The sequence below is a fragment of the Ricinus communis genome, chromosome 10, assembly GCF_019578655.1.
Source record: "Ricinus communis isolate WT05 ecotype wild-type chromosome 10, ASM1957865v1, whole genome shotgun sequence".
NCBI classification, from domain to species: domain Eukaryota; kingdom Viridiplantae; phylum Streptophyta; class Magnoliopsida; order Malpighiales; family Euphorbiaceae; genus Ricinus; species Ricinus communis.
The window spans coordinates 18,437,942-18,461,839 of NC_063265.1; the positions used below are offsets into that span (position 1 = coordinate 18,437,942).

At 27.5% G+C, this 23,898-nt stretch overlaps 1 protein-coding gene across 1 annotated transcript; it reads right to left on the minus strand.

The window, feature by feature from the left end:
* Positions 1-11,699: 11,699 nt before the first annotated feature.
* Positions 11,700-12,813, minus strand: LOC125371388. The gene has a single exon (XM_048380370.1). It carries the CDS (start codon positions 12,811-12,813, stop codon positions 11,905-11,907), a length of 909 nt encoding a protein of 302 aa, XP_048236327.1. The 3' UTR covers positions 11,700-11,904.
* Positions 12,814-23,898: the final 11,085 nt, after the last annotated feature.

Genomic DNA, 23,898 nt, shown 5'->3' on the forward strand with positions numbered 1-23,898 from the left:
GTAGAAATTAAAATTAAATTTAATAATGAAAAAACTTTAGTTTCAAATAACGAGATCACAATCCTTAAACTATTAAATATAATTTTAAAATAATAATGGTTTGTAATGTATTATAAAAAACTAATTATATGATATCAATTTTTTAAAAAAGTAATGTTGTTTAAATTAATAAAGAAATCAAATCAATAATCGGTTGATGAAAAAAAAATTTTAAAATAGAGCTTATATAATTAATAAATGATTGTAACTAAATTAATTATAAATTATAGATTTTTAGATTTTTATCAAAAGCTTTAATATAGTTGTTGGGGAGATACAGGAGTCGGATTGATGACATGGAAAGCATCTTTCTTGGTGGAAAGGTTAGGCAAGTCAAGTGTGTGCTTGTAATTCTTGTATTTTGGTTAGTAACAAATTAGTGAGGCAGCTGCGGATTGGTTAGTTGTTATAATTAGCTGAATTAGAGATAAGTCCCAATTGTAACATATTGATTATTGATTGATTAATATAAATTCATCTCTCTATTCTCGCTCTGTCTATTTTAATTATTCTGTTTCCCCATCTCTTTCTCATCACTTTCTTTTTTTACTTTCCATCTATCCAATCGCTAGTTATGATTTATTAAATTAGATTATTATTACATAAATAGTTACTTATGACTAATTATATAATTATGCTTTTCCGTACAATTACTTATATAATTTCTGTTTCTATTTCATAATTAGTCATTATAATATTATTTATGTAATTACTCATTACACCAATCAATTTCCTTTCTTTTTTTTTTCTTGAGGAAACCAACCAATTTTCTTAATTTATGGAATTTAACTTGAATGAAATAAGTTACCGGATGCATATGCTGAAAGCATAGATTAAACAAAATACAACATACTGAATATCAAACTTGTAATTAAAATAAAACAGCACAGCACTAATTAAAATCTTAAAAAAACCATTAAAGTACACCATATCACAACTACAACCCACTAAAAACTGCATAACATATGCTTAAAACTAGCTAGCTAGCAAGAAGAAGTCTTGCTTTCAGAACGAGGGAACGATTTTCACCTTCTTGTATTACAAGACAGAATATATCCTCGATGATCACTCTGTCTTCTATTTCAAGACAGACAAACGGTTACCTGTTTCGTTCGGACAAGACAAACATTCGATGGCAGATATTTAACAACTGAGCTTTATATTATAAGACTGATACCCTAATCACTCGACTCGATGTTATTAACGCAAAAGCTTTTGGATTAGTAGCCTGATGATGCATGGATTATGACATTCACGCATAGTAAAGGCTTTTAGTTTGAGCTGGAGCAACCGGAATTAGAAGAATGGTGTTTTTCCGGAGAGTTTTACCTCTCGGGTTCGCGCCATCTCAACCGTTTTTAGGAGGGTGTTTGGGTTAGACATCCTTACTTCCTCTGCTATTGCTTCTTTCAGTCCACCCATAAATGTCCCAATCAACTCCTTTGTCGGACAATCCTCCACCCTATTGCTTAATCGCTCAAATTCCTTTCGATAGTCTTTTAAACTTCCAGTTTGCTTCACTCTGGACAATGCCTCACCAAAATCTGTCTCTATACCTGGATCAAATCTCGACACCAGTTCTTTCTTAAAAATATCCCATGTAATCTCTCCCCCATCTTGCTTATATGATCTTTGGAGCCATTGAAGCCACTGATTTGCTTCCCCTTCGAGGTAAAAGGAAGCTAGAGGAACTCTTTGACCTTCAAGAGTACTACTGTATTTGAAAAACTGAGCAACTCTGTCGAGCCACTCTGCTGGTTCTTGAGTTCCTGAGAAACGAGGAAATTCCAGTTTAACTTTGGACATTCCACTAGAGTGGCTTAACTGCAACCGATAAACATTTTCTTTCAGCTCCTTGAGAGGAGCTTCGAGTTTTTGAAGATGATCAAAGACTCTGTCACTTGTTTGACGGAAGTTGTCGATGTCGACAGTCTTTTCATGGACGTAGTTTTTCAACTTGTCAAGTTTTCTTTTGGTAGTTAGGATTTGATGTTGCTGCCAAATGATTGAAACTAAAAGGAGAATAAGTAAAAGAAAAGGATCTAAATAATAATATTGAAACCCACCATGAAAATACTTGCATGGTGTCTGATCATAGGTTAATCCACTCCAAGAACAAGAACTCATCATTGCCTGCATGAATGAGAATCCCCAGTTAAAGACATAATTCGCTTTAACAAGCCCACATATATCAACTAGAAAAATAGCTGTGTGCTTATTCAGTATTACATCTAATAATTAAATAATGGATATTATATTATTGAGTGACTATATTATATACTATTTTTTATAGTATGCATCAACTACTCATTAATCTATAATTATAACACATAATAAAGGGGTGACAGAGTATTTACGGATAATCTTTTAGTAAATTCTCCCGTTTCTCCTTAAAAGATTAAACCTATTAATTAGGAGCTACAAAAAGAAATTGTAAGAAGTTCAACTAGGAAAAAAAAAACGAATTTTATTTATATAAAAATAATTTAGCATATGGTTATCTATTCAATTAATATAATGTTTTTTAATAATTTATAAACTTATAAGACATAAATCATAATACTAACATAATAAATTAGGTTGAATTTAAATTTTGTACACTAACTTTTTGCAATTTTAAAATTTAATAGTTTAATTTACACGACTATAAAATGGAATAAAATAACATAAAAATAATATACTAGATAAATAGGAACTCAGAAGACATAAAGATATTCAGTTGAATTAGCAATGTTTATCGAATATATTATGACATGCTTAGAGAAATAAAATTTTAATAGGGATTGTTGTGGTTATAATAATGAATCAACTAATTCAAAATAATTTTATTAAGTTTAGTTTAACAACTATTTAATTTTTAATTATGGGAACATTAAGCTCAATTATTTAAAAATTCCCCAATTTATTTAACTAATAGATTTATGAATCTAATGATGCAGATACAATGAGAGAGAAAGGCCGAAGTGGATTAACCAGTTTTCAAAAGTAAAATTTAGATGAATTAATTGATTATAATATAAAGATTATGTAATTGTCCGACTATAAAATATTTATTATTATAAATTTAATTATTTTTTAAATTCTTATAATAAATAAATAACGAATTTAATTATTAATATTAATGTGCAATACATATGAATTATAAATTAGATATATAAAAGTACAAGACAAAATATTTTAAATTGAGTTAGTAATTAATTCTATTTCAACCTAATCATATTATAATTCTATTCATGAATAATTTAATTTAATACATTTTTAATTTTATTAGAATTAATAAGCAATTAATTTAATCTTACTCTAGTCTTATTGTAATTTTATATGTGATTAGTTTAATTTAGTATATTTATAATCTTATAAGTAATTAATAAATTAATATGTCAAACTATATAACTACGCATAGAAAAATCTAAATAACTACATATAAATTCTTACAAAGTTAGAAATGCGAGGCCAGAAAAGTTTTAAAATACTGTTATATATATAAAAGTTAATGTATTCATAATATATAATATTTTATCATAATATTAACATTAATAAAATCATTACAAATGAATTACCATGCTATCGTTCTTTTTCTATATTACCTTAATTTTTATTTCAAAAATGTATGTATAAAATTGAATTATATTATCTAATATAAATGTTAATTTGTAAATTATACATATAAAATTTCGAGATATTCTAAATTTAAGAACCTTGTGCATACTCTTAATTATTAATAAATCCAAATCAACATGTCGAGAAACATGCAAAAAATATTATCTAAATTTCTTTAATATTTATTTACTATTTAATATTTTATGTTGATTTTTTTCCTTTTACATGAAAATTATGTCTTCTTGCATTCCTTTTTCTTCTCATCATTTTTGTCTTGAAAGGAATAATATTTTTATTTCTTTATTGTCATTAATATACTATTAAAAATAATATAATATAAAAGCAAAAAAACTTGGAAAAATAATTAAAATTGAAACATTGAATTTTTCATATTTATTTATTTATCAGGATGTAGATTTTATCTTAATATTATCTATTAAATAATTTATCTTAATATTATCTATTAAATAATCATTAGATTTTAATATTATCTATTAAATAATCATTAGATTTTAATATTATCTATTAAATAATCATTAAATTTTAATAGTGTAATTAAATAATTCTAAGAAAAATTAAAAAATTAAAAATTAAGATAATAGAAATATAATATTTTTATAAATAATATAAATTTCAATAATACTATAATTATGTAAAATAAACTTATAAAAATAAGTATGGACTAGGGGTAATTAAAATGAATAAAAGAATTACATACTTATTAATTTTATAAAATATAACTCTTATTTACTTATGGCAGTTTGCCATTAAATTGTAAAGTGTACAAATAGTTAAATTATTTATTATATTATGTAATCAAATATTTTTATTATTTGATTCTCTTACTAATAACTAATCCATTATATATATATATAAGGTGTTCGGTTCAGAGGTTTTATATAACTGATTTTATAAAGCTAGTAGTTGTTCTAACAACTATATTTTTTATAAAATTTAAGAATTAATAACTGATAACTGATTTAGAATTATTTGATCAATGTAACTAGTGGCTGACTAATAGCTATGAGCTGGTAGCTAATAAATTAAACTGTCTGATAAAATTATATTAGAGGTTGCTATAAGTATATCAAGTGACTATAGAAATATAATTTATTTTTAAGAAATTTTTATTTTATTATACTATTTTTAATGATATAAATTAATAAAAAATTAACTTATAATTATAAAAAATATTATAATTTAGTTTTATTTAGCTCAATTATAGTAATTACTAAAAAATATAAAATATTTATTTTAAAAATAAAAATAAAGATTTATATTTTATTATAAAATTTCTAATTTTAAATATTATAATTATTTAATCATTAAATATAATTTTAAAATAATAATTATTTATTATAAATTGTAGAAAATGAATTATGTAAAATTAATATTAAGTAAACTATTATTAATAAATTTTAATGAAAATATGATTATTTAAGTAATAATGAAAAATTAACTCAGCTGATAGGAGAAATGAAAGCTGATTGGGACTAGTAATCTTTAAGGTTAAGAATTCTGGATTCGAGTGGGCCGCCCAACGAAAGCAGCTGAAGGACAAGAATTCTAACAGAGACAGGGTTGGAATTTGAAATGCTTGGATATCTACGAGCAAGGTTGCGGACAGTGCTGCCCATGTGGTCCTTTGCCAAGACATTGGGCTGCACACAGCCAGCGTCAAAGTTCACTTTGATAACTCCTAATGGAGGTGTCAACCATCTGGGCAGAAGAGTACCATTGGAGGCTTATTGAGAAGTGTAAAGTTAGATTATTGTATAATTCTTTCAGAAAAATGACTATTGAGTAATGGGAAAGGCCAAGTGGCATATAACAGATACCAACAGAATTATTACAAAAGATTAGAGAATATTTTTGGGTTTCGGCTTCATGGGACAAAAGTATATATATGTTTTAATCTAAGCCTTGGGAGGCAAAAGTTGTCTTGTTTTGTTTCGTTTCCTTGTGTGTTTTACTTTGAAGTGCATGCATGAGGAGCCAACTTGAACACAACTCTCCATTTGATAATATTACTTTTTGTGTATTTCAAGTTTCAAGCATTATCCTTGTTTGTTTCTTCTTTCTTCTTCTTCAATCTCAATCCCTTCATTCTCCCATCCAATATGTACCAAAAATATAATATCTTAGATTGTGCATGAAAGTTTACAAATATATGTTTATTAAAAGAAGTTGTATCTCTAATGATCATAACATATATCCTTATGATAAATTCTTACATCATGTGTGATGACTACCCTAATAAAATATCACATTAAATCCTTAAAGTTCTTCTATGGTATTAGGGCCAGGGTTGGCAATGGTTACTTCTTCCTCTTTGCATAACATATCTCAGATTTTGTTATGCGTATGCTTTTGTCATCTTGTTTTCTTCTTGGTTTTGTTATTTCATTGAAAAGAGAAACGAAATGGGACTCGACTGCATGTATTTGTGACACCGCCTTGCTGCATTTTAATAGTAATTTGGTTTTTGTTAGATGAACAATGAACATGCTTCTCCCGGAGCATTCTTGAAATTCAACATCTAATTTCGGATAGTGATAAGGATGGCAGAGGTGCGGTTGGACCTGGCCTGTTTCCAATTCTTTTTACTACTTCAATCTGTATCACTTTATAAAGGAAATTCACATTTTTTTGGCTAAATTTAAATTAAATTTCTGGAATTTTACCTACTTTGCCAAGCGGGTTTAAGTCTAATTTAAATTAACTTTTCATATCTATTTATTTATTTATTTATATTTATTATTTATTTATTTTAATTTTTTTTCTATAATATTTTACAACTCAGTTACCTATTGTTTTACTATTAACTTATTTTTTCTGTTTTAACGTTCGATCAGTGGAGATAATATTCTATAATTTATTTTATAAATATCTATTATAATGTTATAGTTTTGTTCCCATAAATACGTACATTTTACTAAGTCTTAGATATATTGCTTTCTTTTCTTCTCCTTCTTTGTTGGGTTAATAAAAATCTGTTACTTGTTAAATTCTGAAGAGTTACTGAAGTTAATTCTTAAAGTCAATTCAATTTTGCACACCTCAAACTCCATTAGAACTCTTTTTACCAAACAATCTTAAGAATTAAGTTATTCGACATGAGTTCTGATAGAAATTCTAATCCTACAAATGCTTATGCCTCCAATGCTAATGTTGCTGCTAACAATAAAAATATTGTCCTTATTGCTTAGCTGTTCCATCCATGCCATATCCAAGCCTTTTTCAGACATCTCCAATATTGAAGTCTTTAGTGGTCAGAACTACAAAAGATGGGAGGAATATATTTTCTCTATTCTGAATATGCATGGAGTTGCTTTTTGCCATAACAGACTCTAAACCTGAGATGAATATTGATCCAAAATATATGGAATTATGGACTCATGTTAACAAGGTATATAGACATACAATTATCAATACGCTTTCTAATTAACTCTTTGATGTCTACTGTTCTTATAAAGAAGCAAGAGAAATTTGAGACTTAATGAATCTCAAGTACATTGCTGAAGATACTGGTAAACAAAAGTTCGTGATTGGAACTACTATAGGTGGGAGATGACAAATGATAAACACATTAAGATGTAAATTAATAAGTATCACAAGCTTTTGGATAATTTGAAAGCTAAAAATATTGCGCTTTAAGAGGAGCTATTATTGACCTTTTAATTGAGAAGCTCCCTAATTCGTGGAAGGACTACAAGCAACAACTGAAACACAAGCACAAACAATAATCACTCGCATATTTAATCACTCATATCATAATTATAAATGCCAACCGAAGGAAACTCAAAGCTGTTAAAGCAAAGAAGATGGCTTCGAAAGAAAAATTGGTGCAAGGAAAGGCTTAAAATAGAAGGTACGATAATAAACATCCTTGCTTTGATTACAAAATCAAAATTGCTAACTCCACTATCTTTAAGAAAAAAAAAAAGAAGTTGCTTCGTTCGTGAAAAGCTAGGTCATTGCACACCTCAATGCAGGATAAGAGTGAGAAATAATGATCTTCCTAAAGCAAAGGCAATTTTGGTAAAAGGAGATCGGTCATTTCTCAGCTAATCTTGTGACCAATGTGAAAGAATGGGTGGTAGAATCTGGTGCTACCATACATATTTATGCTAATAAATATACTTTTACTTCCTACACTCAAGTAGGAGATGGAAAAGAACATGTGTATCTTGGTGATTCTCGAATTGCAAATGTCTTAGTAAAAGAAAAATTCTTCTCAAACTCACATATGGCAAGATCTTGGCTCTTAGTGAAGTACTGCATGTGCCTAATATTAGAGCAAATTTAATTTTTATGGCTCTATTGGAAAAGGTTAGAATTAAGGTGTCATTTGAATATGACAAGATTGTAATGGCAAAGAATAATATGTCTGTGGGCAAGGGTTATTATAATCAATAACTTTTTGTACTTAATATTTCCAATGTTATGAATGAAAATGCATCTTATTTTGCTTACTTGATTGATTTAATTGATTCATGGGATGCTAGATAGGGACGTGATAGTTGTATGCATAAAATTTGAAATTTGAAATTGTTTCTTATGCACCTGCTAAAAATATTTTTGAAAACTCTTCTAAGGAGTTAAGGAGTAAGAGACAAAGAAAAAAGAACTTGTTTTGAAAATGATTTTTATACTTATCCTGTTAAAAACGAACCTTTCATATTTTCTGATGCTATTTCTTCTTTTGGCTCTATATTTCCGAAAGAAACCATTAAAAGCAAAATTAATTCTATTTCACAAAATAAAACTTGGATATTGGTTGATTTATCACCTACTGCTAACCCTAAATGGAATTTTTGAACAAATATAACCATGATGGATCTATTGAAAAATATAAGGCTAGATTGGTTGCAAAAGATTTTACATAAAAATAAAATATAAATTATTTTGACATATTTACTCCTTTGACCGGAATTTCTTCTATTCAAATTTTGATTATTTTGGCTTCAATCCATATGCTTTTTATTTATCAAATGGATGTTAAAACTACTATTTTAAATGGTGATTTAGAATAACAAATTTGTGCAACATGAAGGTCGTGTTGTTTCTGGATAAAAAAATAAAGTTTACAGATTGCTCAAATCTTTATATGGTTTAAAACAAGCTCCTAACCGGTGGCATGAGAAAGTTAATTAAGTTTTGTTATATGATAGTTTCTCTTTCATTAATATAGATAAATGTGTTTATACAAAACTTGTTGATGATGAATGTGTGATTATTTGTCTATATGTAGTTGACATGCTCATATTTGGTACTAGCATTGACATAGTACATAAAACTAAAGAATTTCTTGCTTTTAAATTTGATATGAAAGACATGGGTGAAACATATATTATTTTAGATGTTAAAATCATAAGAAAGAATGATAGCATAATGCTATTTCAAGAATATTATGTTAAGAAACTCTTAAGAAGTTTGGATATTTTGATGTCAAATTAATGAGTACTCTTTAAGATGCTAATACTCAATTAAAGAGAAAGAAAGGTGAACTCATTGCTCAATGTAAGTATATACAAATTATTGGGAGTCTGTTGCATGTAATAAATTTCTTTCGATCTAACATAGCTAATATTATGTGTAATTCAGTAGATATACACACAATCCTAATCGTGATTATTAGGATACGTTAGTCAGACTAATGAAGTATTTGAGAGGTACCATGAACTATGATATTCTTTATAATGAATTTTCCATTGTATTAGAAGGGTATAGTGACACTAACTGAATCTCAAATTCGTATGAGATAAAATCCACTAGTGGTTACATATTTAGTTTTGGTGGGAGTATAGTTACTTGGAAATCAGCTAAACAAACTATTACTACTAAATCTACTGAGAAGCTAGAGTTTGTTGCTCCAGAATTAGCTAGCAATGAGGTTGAGAGACCACTTAGCAAGTATTCTATTGAGTTTAAAACCAACACCTTTTGTATATATGCATTGTGATTGCCCAGCATCAATTGTTGCTGCAAGGAATAAAGCCTTCAATAGTAAGAACATACACATTCATCTAAAATATTATGTGATTAAATAGTTGTTGAAAGATAGAACTATATTCATTGATTATATGTAGTGAGAAATGAATTTGGTCGATCCTCTGACTAAACCTTGGAGAGAAAGTTAACTAATAAAATATAAGGGGAATGAAACTTAATCTAATACGAGATATTAACAGTGACATTAACTCAACTTTTGTGATTGGAGATTCCATGATTAAAATTCATATGAGTAGGATCAAGTCACTTGTTAATCCTGCTAGCACCGCTCTTAGCTGAATGCCTTGCTTCGCCCTACAGCTAGTGGAGACAAACGACTAAGTTGATTGACGACAGGAGAACACCTTAGCTTTACGACTTTTATGTTATTACTAATCCTTCCTTTCTTTCTAGGCCTGGACTAATGCCTCCTTATGTTTGCCATTAGCTTAAGGCTAGTGTAACGGAGGGCTTCCTCGCAAGAAGCTTTATAGTCAGGGGCATGATGCACTGGTTGAGGCTCAATGGCACACACATGTTCCTGTGTATCCATTCTCTTCCCAAGAGTACGTTGTACTATACTGGGGCGTCGATCACATAAAACTTTGTCTTTGTAAGGCTTCTGTAATCGCCTATCTAGACCTCTAAGAGAATGGAAGAGCCTTTGTTTTGCCATCATTGAAGCCTTAAAATATTGCTATATTCTCTATTTCTTTCTTTCGAGTTTTTTGACTGTCTGAACGGGGACGATATTGACTATAGCTCCATTTATAATTTCCTTTCGTACAGTATAGGTAGTGCTAGACTACAATAAGTGAGAGGATGAACTAAAAACTCTTAATTTATTTCATATCCCTTGAGGATGGTATATTTCATTATAGAATATACTTGATGAGATCATCTATATGAATGGAATGAAGCCAGATCTCTAAAGCACTCATGGATTACCAAGCACGTGTAATGGACTAATAAGGTACTAAACTACAACAAATAGTCTTTAGTTCTAATTGCTTCACAATAACTTTATGTGCTATGTCTTATTTTTTTAGGTCTAATTTATAATCCAAATATATCATATTCAAAGCATCCTAAACTCATATTTAATTCAATAAAAATTATTTATTTTTTATCAAATATTTTTAAAATATATAAAACATTATTATATATATGTCTAATATTTCAAAAAAAAAATTATTTCATACTTTTAAAATGAAAATCTTTATTTTAGTTTAAAATAATAAACATTTAATAACTCAGAAATATACACACAAATTTAACGTGGTCAAAATTTAAAATTTATCTTTATGAATAAAATAATAAAAAAAGCTGTTTATTGAAAAATGTGAAAATTATAAGACTACTCAAATTAATTTCTCACACCCTTTAACCGATACCCAAATCTCACCCACTAACTCACATAAAGTTCACACTTGCACTCGCAATTTTTTTGTGCTACTCGGTGGCCACCCCTATTGGGAACCCCAATTAAGAGTACTGTTAATGGTTAGAGTTCGAGAGAAAGTTCACTTGGATTACTCTCAATTTCTATATCACCCAATAATGCCATGCACAATGGCATTAATGACATAGCCTTGGAGAGCATGGCATCCACGTCCAGGTGATGAATCTAGGCCAAAATCATGCACTGACTTTGCAACTTACATGAAGAGATTTCAACCTCCAAATTCAAGCATGAAATTTATGGCCTTGGGCTAGTTTTTGCCATGAAAAAACAAAATTCACCACATTACTTTGAACAACTAAAATCTTGCTTAAACTGTATTTGTTTAAACTATATGTATGTTGCCATATGTATATCAAACCAGTGAATAACCAACATTAGTTAAGTATATATTAATTATTTAATATTAGAATGTAAAATATATATATATATATGAATTAAACATTGATGGTACACATTAATTATTTTAGTTTTTTTATTGATAGAAACTCAATACGCTCTAAATGATACGATGATATAGATAATTATTCTCCTACATTCGCTGTAAATATAAAAATTTATCTAAATTTAAATTTAAAACTATCATATTTTAAAATCCACGCTATTGGTATTCAATTTTTAAGTGTTATTTATATAATTATAACAGCCGTTGGATTGCTCTATTTCAGAAAAGCACTCCATTCTATATTATTATAAGCACGCTATTATCTACTTCACAACACATTGTGTTTTAACAAGAACTCTTCAACTATTAGCCTGACAATGCATGAAACATGCACGCATATTAAAGGCTATAATTTTAAGCTGGATTAACCCGAAATAGAAGAATGGCGTTCTCGGGATAGTTTCACTTCCGCGTATCGCGCTATCTGGACCATTTCGTGGAGGGTTTTGGGGTTATACATCCTTACGTACTCTGCTGTTTCTTCTTGCAATCCACCTATAAATTTCTGAATCAAGTCCTTTGTCGGACAATTCTCCACCCTAGTGCTTAGCCGCTCGAATTCCTTTATATAATCTCTTAAACTTCCAGTTTGCTTCACTCTAGACAACGCCTCACCAGAGTCTTCACTTGGACCAAATCTTGACACCAGTTCTTTCTTAAAAATTTCCCACGTAATCTCTTCCTCATCTTGCTTATATGACCTCTGCAGCCATTGAAGCCACTGATTTGCTTCCTCTTCGAGGTAAAAAGAAGCTAAAGGAACTTTTTGATCCTCCACAATACTAGCATATTCGAAATACTGAGCAATTCTATGAAGCCACTCTGCTGGTTCTTGAATTCGTATGAAACGAGGGAATTCCAGTTTAACTTTGGAAATTTCTTTGGCGTAGTCTGTTTGAAATCCAGAAATCCTTTCTGCTATCTCCCTGAGAGTAGCTTCAAGTCTTTGAATATGATCAGAGATAGTTCTAGAGACTGCGCCGCCGTCTGTACGAGGGGAGCTCTCGACGAGAGTATATTCACGGCTGTGGTTTTTCAAGTTGTCAAGTTTCTTTAGGATTTGATGTTGACGCCAAAGGATTAAAGCCAGAAGGAGAACAAGTAAAAGAAAAGGGTCTAAGTAATAAGATTGAAGCATAGCACAAAATGATTTGAATGGTGTTTGATCATAATCTATAGCATCTCCATTCGTGTCCCTTTCATAGGTTAATCCACTCCAACAACCACTCATCGTTTGCAGAAAACGCATATCAGACTCGCTAGCTAAAATCATTACGAAACGTTCCTTTCATAAGGCTATATATTTATATACACATCATCAACTGAAAACACCTCGCTTGGTTTTCAATAATTAATTAATATTTTACCATATTATTTAGTTAAAATTCATAAATTTTATATAATTTATTTATAAATTTTAAATTTATACATTTTTAAATTCAGTAAAAATTAGTTTAACATATTATAGAGTTAAATTTGTGTAAAATTAATTATAGTTAAACTAAATTCTAACAAAATATATAGAATTTGTGTAAATTTTATATAATTTATTTATAAATTTTAAATTTATACATTTTTAAATTCAGTAAAAATTAGTTTAAGATTTTATTGAATTAAATTTATATAAAATTAATTATAGTTAAACTAAATTCTAACAAAATATATAAATTTTTTAAATAAATTTGATATTAGTAAGTTAATGCATTCTATCACATTAAAATATTTCTTTCAACTTTACTATCACATTTATTTTTTTATGTTATTTTTTAAATAAAATTATTTTTTATAAATTTCAACTAAACATAGCATAATTTTTTTATATTTATATATTTTTAATTATTTTTATTTATAATCGGCGATCGTATTCTTTTTTTAATGGTATATTATATGACTCCTAGACTAATTTTTTAATTTTTAAAAAATTAATCTATTTCAATGTTATTTTTACTATTTAAAGAATATTTTATTTCAATTTTTAATACCTTAATTATAATATCTGATTATTTTATATTTTTTTGATATTTTTTTATAATATAAGACAATTTAATTATAGATTTTAAATATTTAATAATTCTTTTTCTCTTAAAATTCTTCTTTTTAATTTCAACTTTTGAATAGAATTCTTAACTTTTCATTTTCATATTGAAATACTTATTAAAAAATTATTTTTAATTTTAATTTTATACAATCTAATAAATTAAAAAATAAATAAATAATTTTATTTTCACACGTGAAAGTGAAAAGTAAAAAAATATTGTAATTTTAAAAATAAAAAATATTAAATCAACCAAAAAATTATAGAAGATAAATTAAATAATCAAATACTAAAATCATTATATTAAAAAAATAATTTAGTTTGATTTTTATTTCATTCACAAATAACAATCATTTCTTTAATTCAATTTTTCATCATTTTTATATTTATTTTAAAATTTTCTTACAGATTGAACAATTTATCTTTATTATTTTCAGCTTTTTCTGTACCAAATTAATTAATTAAATTTACAATCTTTTTATATAGATAAAAATTATATTTTAAAATTATAATTTAGTAATCTAATTAAAATTTCATCAATTCATCATATTAATTTTTCCAGTTTTAGTTATATGAATTTTAAATTTTTAAATTTATATTAATTTCTTTCAAATATTTTGTTTAAGAATAACGATTTTAAAATTAAAATTATTAAATCTTAAAATGTCAATAATTTGTAATTATAGTAACATTTATCAGCTAAAGATTAATTACATAATTATTTAATATTTAAAATATTTTATTATATTTTTAATTAATATCTATATATAATATATTTTTAATATCCTTAATAATATTTTAACTGATATAATTTGTGAACTATTTAGTAATTTAGATACAGGACATCATAAGAGTAATATGATGCCAGACCAGCTTCAGCCTCTGCTCTGCGTAGCTGCGCATGTGGTTCGGAGGCATACGTGGCAGTAACACGTAGTTTATCGGTACTTCAAAATCATGACTCATGAAATATTTAGCCTTTTATAAAATTTAAATAAAGCATAATATAATTTGTGAATAAAACTTTAGTTTAGAGTTTAAATGAAATTTCAAAAATAAATTTAAATTTTTAACATAGTTTATGTCAAAATATTTGATTAATATGAGACATACTTTTTAATTATAAATATTTTGATATTGCATTAAAAAGTCTTTTTATTATTTTTAAATAAAATTTTATATTTTTAACCATTTAGATATATATTATTTATATTTATATAAATGCATATAGTAATTAAATATTTTATATTTAATATGAGATGAATAAAATATATTTTAGTTATAACTATTCACATTTTAACAATAGACGGAAACGTTGCTCTTTTTTGGTTAGAGGCCAAATTTGCATCTTGAATTTAGAATGAATAGTCAATTAGATTAAATTTTAAGTTTTTGATCAATTAAACAGTAATTTATTAAATATGATCATTTTACCATCAATTAACAATAAACCAGCACATATCATACAAACTCTTTCTTACTCATTAAAAATAATATATAAAAATTAAAATAAATATCTTTAAAAAGTTAAAATAGAAAATAATTTACACTCCCTATGTCTATCCTTTTCTCTCCTACTTCTAACAATAAATTACATACTAATTAATAAAAATTCTCTAAATATTTTTAAAGAAAATAACACTTTAATTGGAGTGAATATCTTGATCTTCAAAATGATACAAATAAAGATAATTTTAAATGAGTTCTTTAATTACGGTCAAATCTATATGCTATTCACACAATTTTATTATAAAAATTTATCTGTATAAATAATCACTTAATTTTATATTGATTACAAAATTCTTATTTATTCAATTTTAATTTATGTTGTAATTTAGTTATTTTGTTAATAAAAAAATTAACATGCTATATTTTTTTAATTATTTTTTATTGATTTTTTTGTTAAAAGTTAATTTTGTTGTAAAGTGATTAAATTGAAATAAAATTAGAATTTAATAATGGAAATAAATAAATTAAATTTTTATAAGAACAATTGTTTACTACTTGCTAGTGTTTTTTTTTTTTTTTTTGGGGGTTTGCTAGCTTGTTACCTATCTTTCTTTTTTCTCTAAGCTCGTGAATAGCAATGCTATGATGAATGAAAGCACTTTTCTAGCAGGGGAAATGAAAGAGAAGAGAATAAAGAAGTCCAATCACAATAATACCATAAAGAATCAAGGGCAAAAAGTCGGAGATAATTAAAAAGTGCAGGAAGAGATAAAGGGGGAGAAAAATGATTATATTTATTTGTATTTATTGTTACAAGTATTTTTTAAAATTTTTAATTATATTTATTCATCTAATATGGAATTTATGTGACACGCAATTCTTTCAAACCTAATTTAGGAGTAAATCAGTTATTTTTCTTAAATTGTTGTTACTAGGTGAGAAAGTTAATTTTTCGAGCTAATTACTCATGGGCAAATTGACTTTTTAACTATCATTTATTTATAGAGCTCATTGAATAATATTTTTCTACAATATAAAATTATTATTTGTCTATATGTATGTCTCTGTCTCTATATTAAACTAATAAATAATTGATATATATTTATTAATTTTAAATAATAAAATATAAATCGCTTATACAGTGTTTAAATGAAAAATACACAGATATATATCACAACCCAATCTGTGGGCCCGTGATCGGCACTTTGGAGTGGGTACGCGTAAGGCCACCGAATCCCGTAGTAAGTCTGACACTCATTAACTAAATTATATCTTATCTCATATTACTGATGTTACAATTTCTTAACCATTAAACTCTACATATTTAATTCGGTCAGCCAGAAGAATTAGACAAGGCCCGAAACTACAATAATTTACAACTAACAAGTTTATTATTTCTACTGCGGAGAATCTAAGATTTTACAAATTAACATACTAAACCAATTCCATCACCCGATGATGAAGGAATCGGGTTGCTAGGTAAGAGTCGCGGGAAGACTAACAATCACATATCTGAAAAACAGTAAAATTGAGACTGTCAGTCTCGAGAGTGAGTTAAAATCATATATCCAAAAATATTTATAACACTTCCATAACACATTTGTTTAATTTTAAATAAATAATAAGTCATGGAAAAATAAACGTGCCATGTCATGCTTATATAAAATAATTTTCACACACTACGGGACGGAGTACCTCAGCAGAATTCTAATTCCAACACTGAACATTTCGACTCTCTCTCTCTCATTCTAACAGAACTGGTGCCCAGAGAGCGAGGCTCGACCAGGGTCCTTAAATCCAGTTCAGACACTTAATTATCACTAACACTCTTAGCCTTTCGGCTCTCTTACTCTAATAAGGCTGGCGCCCAAAGAGCGAAGCTCGACCAGGGTCCTTAACTCTAGTCTGGTCACTTAGATTTTTAAATAAGCTAGCACCCAGAGAACAATTCTCGACCAGAGTCCTTTATTCCGGCACACTCACTCTACTCAGCCTAGAGAGCAATGCTTGACTAAGGCCAATCTTAAACTTACATTTTTAAAAATTTACCATTTTACCCCTTTTCTATCACTCTCAGATTTATACCGATGCACTCATCAAAATAGTATGTTATACTTCCGTCCCATCCCGAGTCATCAGGCAATAATAAATTTAGTGACGAAAAACATTATATATATATGAATAGTAATCAAAGAGCATGATATATATGAATAGTAATTAAATGAATAATTTAAACTTGCAACCAATTAATCACAATAGCTATTTAAAATTGATGCATGACACGTGCATAATAGATATATGATTTTAACTCATAGCTTTGACGACCTCCTAGCTCTGCTCCGATACCTCGGGTGGAGAGAGTCGAATTGACAGATTATCTAATCACGGAAAACAATTAATCAATAACGCTGAAACAGTTGACAATTAACCCTAGGTCTAGATTCCTAGGACTGACCATCTAAAAATCTTGACTCGAAAGAATTCTACAGAAAATCCGCAGAACCTCCCCTAAAATACGGACATTTACCCCCCGTAAAACCGGTCCAAGACTTGCCAGAAAACACTTCAAATATTCAACAATTCATTTTAACGGGAGTCGGATCGCCAAGACTTCACTATTTTCCCAACTCCGCCACACATCACAAAACACGATCTTAGACAGGCAGTCCGACAAACAAAATGTTTTAACACACAATACCGCTAATGCTCAGCACAATTCATTAAACATATAATTTACCAAAGAATTCTACAATCAACAGGCCAGAGAAAAATTACTGAGACGCTTAATCACTCAGTTGACTTGCCTCCAGCCGCCGGAGTCCGATCGACGATCCGAACACACCAACGGACTCGAAACGACACGCTAATAACGATTCCCGCTTCTGATCTTTTGATTCGACCCTCGATCATCCGGAGAGATTGACAGACAATCTCATTGCGAAGCTTCGAGGGAGTCCGGATATGTCCTCCGATCATCCATAGCTTGCTGGAGCTCGTCGGTAAAGTCAGAAAATGCGGTTGCCAACTCCTCGCCGGAACTCCCTCCTCCGGCCACCAAAGCCGACACCGCCACTCCTAAAAGAAAGCCTTCAACTCACCGGTCAATTTTAGACCAAAATCGTTGCCAATGGATGCCAGAAACGGCTGGAATGGTGGCAAGAAAACTACTGCCACCTCTCGCACTCTCTCGTCGATCACGGACCGGCTTGGGCCTCATTGCGCCTCTGCAGGCTTCACCATACCTCTAGAGCTCGCCACCGCGCTGCGCCCATCTGACTCCTTCCTGTTCTTCCTCCTCCTTTCTTCTTTTCTTTTCTTTCTTCTCTACATTGACAATGGATCCCTGAACTTTTCTTCTTTGCCATTAGTCCTTGCAGAAATTCCAATTAACCCTCTAAACTTTTTTTTAGTTTTTCAATTAAGCCCCTAACTATTTAATTTAGGTCAAATTAGAATTATTGAAAATATACAATTACATATTTATCCTTGTTTTTAAATGTAAAACTACTAAAAAGCTCTTGCCGACATATTTAATTACAAAAATACCAAACATACAAATTTCCATTAAAACCCCATATTAATAAAATTATATTTTAATCCTTATCCCAAAATAAATTTCTAATTTAATCCTAACACACAATTAATTTAATTAATTAATTTTCTAAATATTTTTCGATTTAAAATTTAACACCACTAGCTAATTAAAATACCCTTTTTTCCAATAACTCTTTTATAAAATATACTTTACAAATTCTTCCATAACTCTCAATTATAGAATTTAATTTATGTATATTTTTTTGGGAGAAAATTTGATTAACCAAAAATATAATTTATTTTTCATAGAATTTACTTAATTAATTCCTTAAAAATCAAACTAATAGGATATAGAAAATAACTCATTTATTTGTCTAGCATTAAAATTTCCATTTAAATCATTCCAATTTAAAAAAAAAAATTTATTTAAATAAAAACTCGTTTATTAATTATTATTAATATTATCATATTATTAAAGGAAAATTCTGGATTATCATTTTCTTTTTGTCTCGGCAATTGGCATTTTCCATTCTTTTTTGCCTAACGATTGAAAAAACTTTTCTTCTTTGAAGTTTTTATCAAATTAACTTTACGGTAATCTAATTTTCAAAAGAAAAATAGTTTATGGGATTCTATCTTTTGTTCGATTTCATAATCAATTACAATAGTTGTTTTAGTTTGAGTGTTTTGATAGAATTATAATTTGAAATTACTCATGTCACAATAATTTAGCCTTATATTATTACCAATTGACTTTTTCTAATACATTCTCTGAACATATATCATATTATTATTTTTATTATAAGGAAGAATTTTTAAAGATGCAAAAGGGAGGAATAAAAACGAATAACCGAGTGTGGGCGTGTGAAATATAAAATGAATATTTTAAAATTAATAAAAAAAAGTCAATTTTTATTATGTAATTCTTTTAAATTACTATTTTTAATTTTTTTTTAAATACGGTGTGAAAAGTAAAAATATTAACTTTATCTTTTAAATGCTTAAAAAAGTTATTAGTGAACCTCTTAAACTCTTCAAGCTCATGTTTAAATGAATCAAGGCATCTTGAAGATTTTGAATTGATCGAAAGTTCATCATCCAAAATTTAACACGATTATCTTTTAACCTCGTTTGCCTAGGTTTAGAAGAATAATAATTTCGTCGACATTCTTCATAATGATAATCATTTTATTCTCACAATTTATCATAAGATTATAAAGAAAATTTTGACATTTTCTAGCAAACTCCTCTTGATAAAACATCTCACAACCTCATTTATTTAATACGTAAACTTTACTGTTTAGTTTTTCTTAGTAACCTTATACCCTAACAACTAACAAGTTATGATATCTAATGCAAGAAACACCATCTAATCAAAATAATTCCAAAATCCAAAAACCCTTCAAAAGAAGTTTATAAAACTAATTTCAATTATTATTGATTAACATTGAAATTAACACTTGATTTCAATCTCGTAAATCCAAAGAGATTTTATGAGTAAATAACTAAAAATAAGATTTTAGTTAAAGAATGCTACAAATAAAAATAAGTTTTATAAGTTCAAAGTTCATGTAAGAACTTTAACAAAAACACAAATAAAGAGCAAATAGATTATCATTCATCAAAAATTTATTTACAAGTGAGTTTTAGCTTGGTATATACAGCCAAAGCTAAACCTAAAAAGAACTCCAGATATACCAAAACTCCTCCCATAACACCATACTAACTCCTTAATAAAAATATAGTTGTTGTAGCCTTTAATTCCATATTTGTAACTCTCCAAAATTAACTATCTCACTTAAAACATAAATTATAAATATAAAGACTTAGTCAAAACACAAAATAACCTAATATATACTCAAACACACTTAATAAACATATATTAGCCATGTATAGACTAATTTCACTTTTATTGAAAATAATAAATAATTAAAATAAAATAAGACAGTAGGTCACACAGCCCGAAGCACGCCCATATAGTAACCCATGCTTCTATCTTTTTGGAACGTAAATATGGCAATAGATTGCATGGCTTGAAGCACGTCCATGCTTTAACCCGTGCTTCCTTCTTTCTGGAAAAGAGTGAAGACTTAATTTTCAAGATTTGTTGTGCTAGTCCTAATGCTTTCAATGAAGCTTATCAAAGCTTCTTGCATTCTCTTTGATTTTGATATTGTCATTGGACCTTAAAGATTAAAAAATCTTTTATTGAATCAACCTTTTTTGCATTATAGTTGCATGAATTTTTATTATTAGGATTCTTTGTTGGAGTACAATTCCTTGTACTAGATGGATTCGCATCATTTCTAATTTTTTGAAAAAGATTCGTCCGCAAATGTTGTATGTATTGTAATAGAAGCAAACATATAATCTCCAAATACAATAAAATATCTTTATCATCCTGCAATTCTTTTACAAAATTGGTTAAAATAACTTTAGAGCAAAAAATATTTGTAATTCCAATAAACTCAACATGTTTAATAGGGTTAATTGCATTATGAAAAATATCTTCGCTCCCCACCAACTCAACCTTTGCCTCAACATCAACAATAATATCTTCAATTTTGGATTCATTCAGTTGTTTTTTAACCGTGTTTCTAGAAACAAAAAGTTAAAAAAACTATATTTTAAAATTCTAACACAGTAAAAATAAAAAGAAAAAATTAACATTGTATTTTTGATAAAAAAATTGAAAAAGTATAGATATTTTTATTATTATTTCTTATAGAAATAAACGTGCCTCTTCACAATTGTTTCAGTTTTGAGATGGGCTAACAGAGAGTGGGTTGGAGCTCTAGCCTCCTATATCCACCGTCTCGAGTGTTTATAAGATATAAGAGCTAATAGAATTTACTCTAATTATCAATTAAATTTTATATTTTTATATTTTTAATAATTTTATTGAATTATAAAATATTTATGTATTTAATTATCCATTAAATTGTTACGAATTAAAAAAGAAAAAGAATAAATAAACAATGTCAATATAATTGGTGCTTACTTTATAATTATGATATTTCTGAGATTTGCTATTCGTAATGCAAATTGCATAAGCTCAACATGAATTTCATCAATTCCTAGCTCTTATTTGAAGTGTTAGATGATGATACCAAATCTAAAAAATGAAGCATTTCGTCGTCAGAACATTTATGTATTAAAAACATTTCAAGAGAAAAAAAATAAATAAACACTCACATATGCGTTCCCATATTTCACTCAGGCTTAGACTTTTCTGAAATCACACTTTAATAATAAAAGAGTTCAATGATAAAATAAAACAATTCTCTAGTATATACATAAACATTATTAATTCTTTAAGGCTTTTGTATATGATATATTGAATTTTAAATTATTGATTCTTAAGATTAGCTATTGATTAAATATAAATTTGAAATTCAGTAAAAGTTGAAAATTTTAAAACAATAATGTTAAATGGTGAAAATATTTTCTATAATATATAAAAGTAGAAGCATCAAGAAAAAAATTATTTGAAATATATATTATATGCATATAAATTAAATAAAATATCAACAAAATTATTACTTTTGTGCTTTAGATAAAAAAATTAAATTAATTAATAAAGTAGTTGTTAATTCGATTAAAACTTTTAAAGTGATATTATTAAATTATATTTATAAAATTTTAAAAAAATTAATCTTATTTAAGAAAAGTTGAATTATCCATCATGATAGGTTCATATTATGTATATATATTTAAGGTATTTTAGTAATTTATTTGTATGTTTTATATACATAATATGTGAAAATATGTGTTTATTACCTTACTTTAACTTTATTGTCTAATTTCATATATTAATAGTCAAAAACGAGCTAAATATTCATTACTAGGTTTACATTGGATCGCTGTTGCGAAGGCATGGAATAAATACACGTGGACTACTAATGTTGCAGGCCTATCTGGATATATTAAAGCCCACAAGGAAAAATTAATTAGTTATTATATAATTAAAGATAATTACTTTTAAATTATTTATTTTGTTTAGGATAGTTAAAAGATAACTATAGCAGTGTTGTGTTTAGAAAAAGACTCTGTAAAAGGAATATCTATAAGTAATGGAGATCCTTAAACAAGGGGTACCAGTCTATCATTTTTCTCTCTATAAATTCTCTACAGTTCATCTTCCACAAACACTTAGTTAGTTTTGCATTATTCTTTAAAAGATCAAATAAGCTTTTCAGGATGTGGAGATTGAGGACCAATCATCTTCATCCCTTAAAAAACTTTTGAATTTTGGAAAAGTTTTAATTTTCTGTTTTATACTTTTTATGTCTTTCTATTTAATTTCAATGACCGTTGAATTAAATATGTCACGCTAATTTTCACAAATGTTTAGTTTGGTTTTTTACTTATGTATGAACCTTATTTATTTATGAGTTTGATAAATAATTTACTTACCTTCATAACTTCATTAGTTTCATCTGTTATTGTTAATTGACCATCATATAAATTTGGTAATAATATTTGTTATAAAAATCTTTAGGTTAAAAATATTAGAAACATCATCTTTACTTTAATCTATATTGGTATAAGAAACCTAGGTTGCATCATTAGCTTGAATGACTTAGGAAAAATGCAGATCACCATCTCATTCGTTAGTTGGACTTAAGAAAAATTAAGATGATTGCTAAGTATAAGTTAGACTAAATGTTATTTTATCATATAGTTTACACTAATCATTGCATTTGTAGATTTACTTTTTAATTTATTTAATTTTTTTTATAAACCGTAAAACTATTTTCAAAATATTGGCTTAGAGTGTTTAGATTTTTTTTTTTTAGTATTTTTGTATGATAGTTGGTCTTTATAGTATACACTTTATAGTTTCTTATAAAATCAATTTCGTAGTGAATTTACCCGTACTATTATTCGGTTCGTATACTTGGGAGTACTAAATTTAAGACATTAAGCCACGTGATAATTTATTTTTATTTAAACTAAAAAATTATTAGTTTTATAGTTTGTTTTTATCTAAATAAAAATTATTAATTGATGAGTTAATATAACCCGTCGTACTAGAGAGGAAGTGAATTATAGGTTTCATCGCATTAGACACTAACATGCGTTTGCGGGGTACCTTACATGTTGGGTTTTGCTACTGTTCATGGCGAAACATTGTCGTTTTCAATAACAACAAATTATTTATCCAACTAGTAGAATAATACCGTCACGAAAAAGAATTAGTTTTTTCTTTGGCGTTGATCCTCTGTATCTAAGAGGGGTGTGAGATTGACTGTATCTTTTTTCTTTTAATAGCCATGGCTGTGCTTAATCTGCCTTAGATAACTTCAACATGTTTTGGGGTCTATTGTGTATCTATAC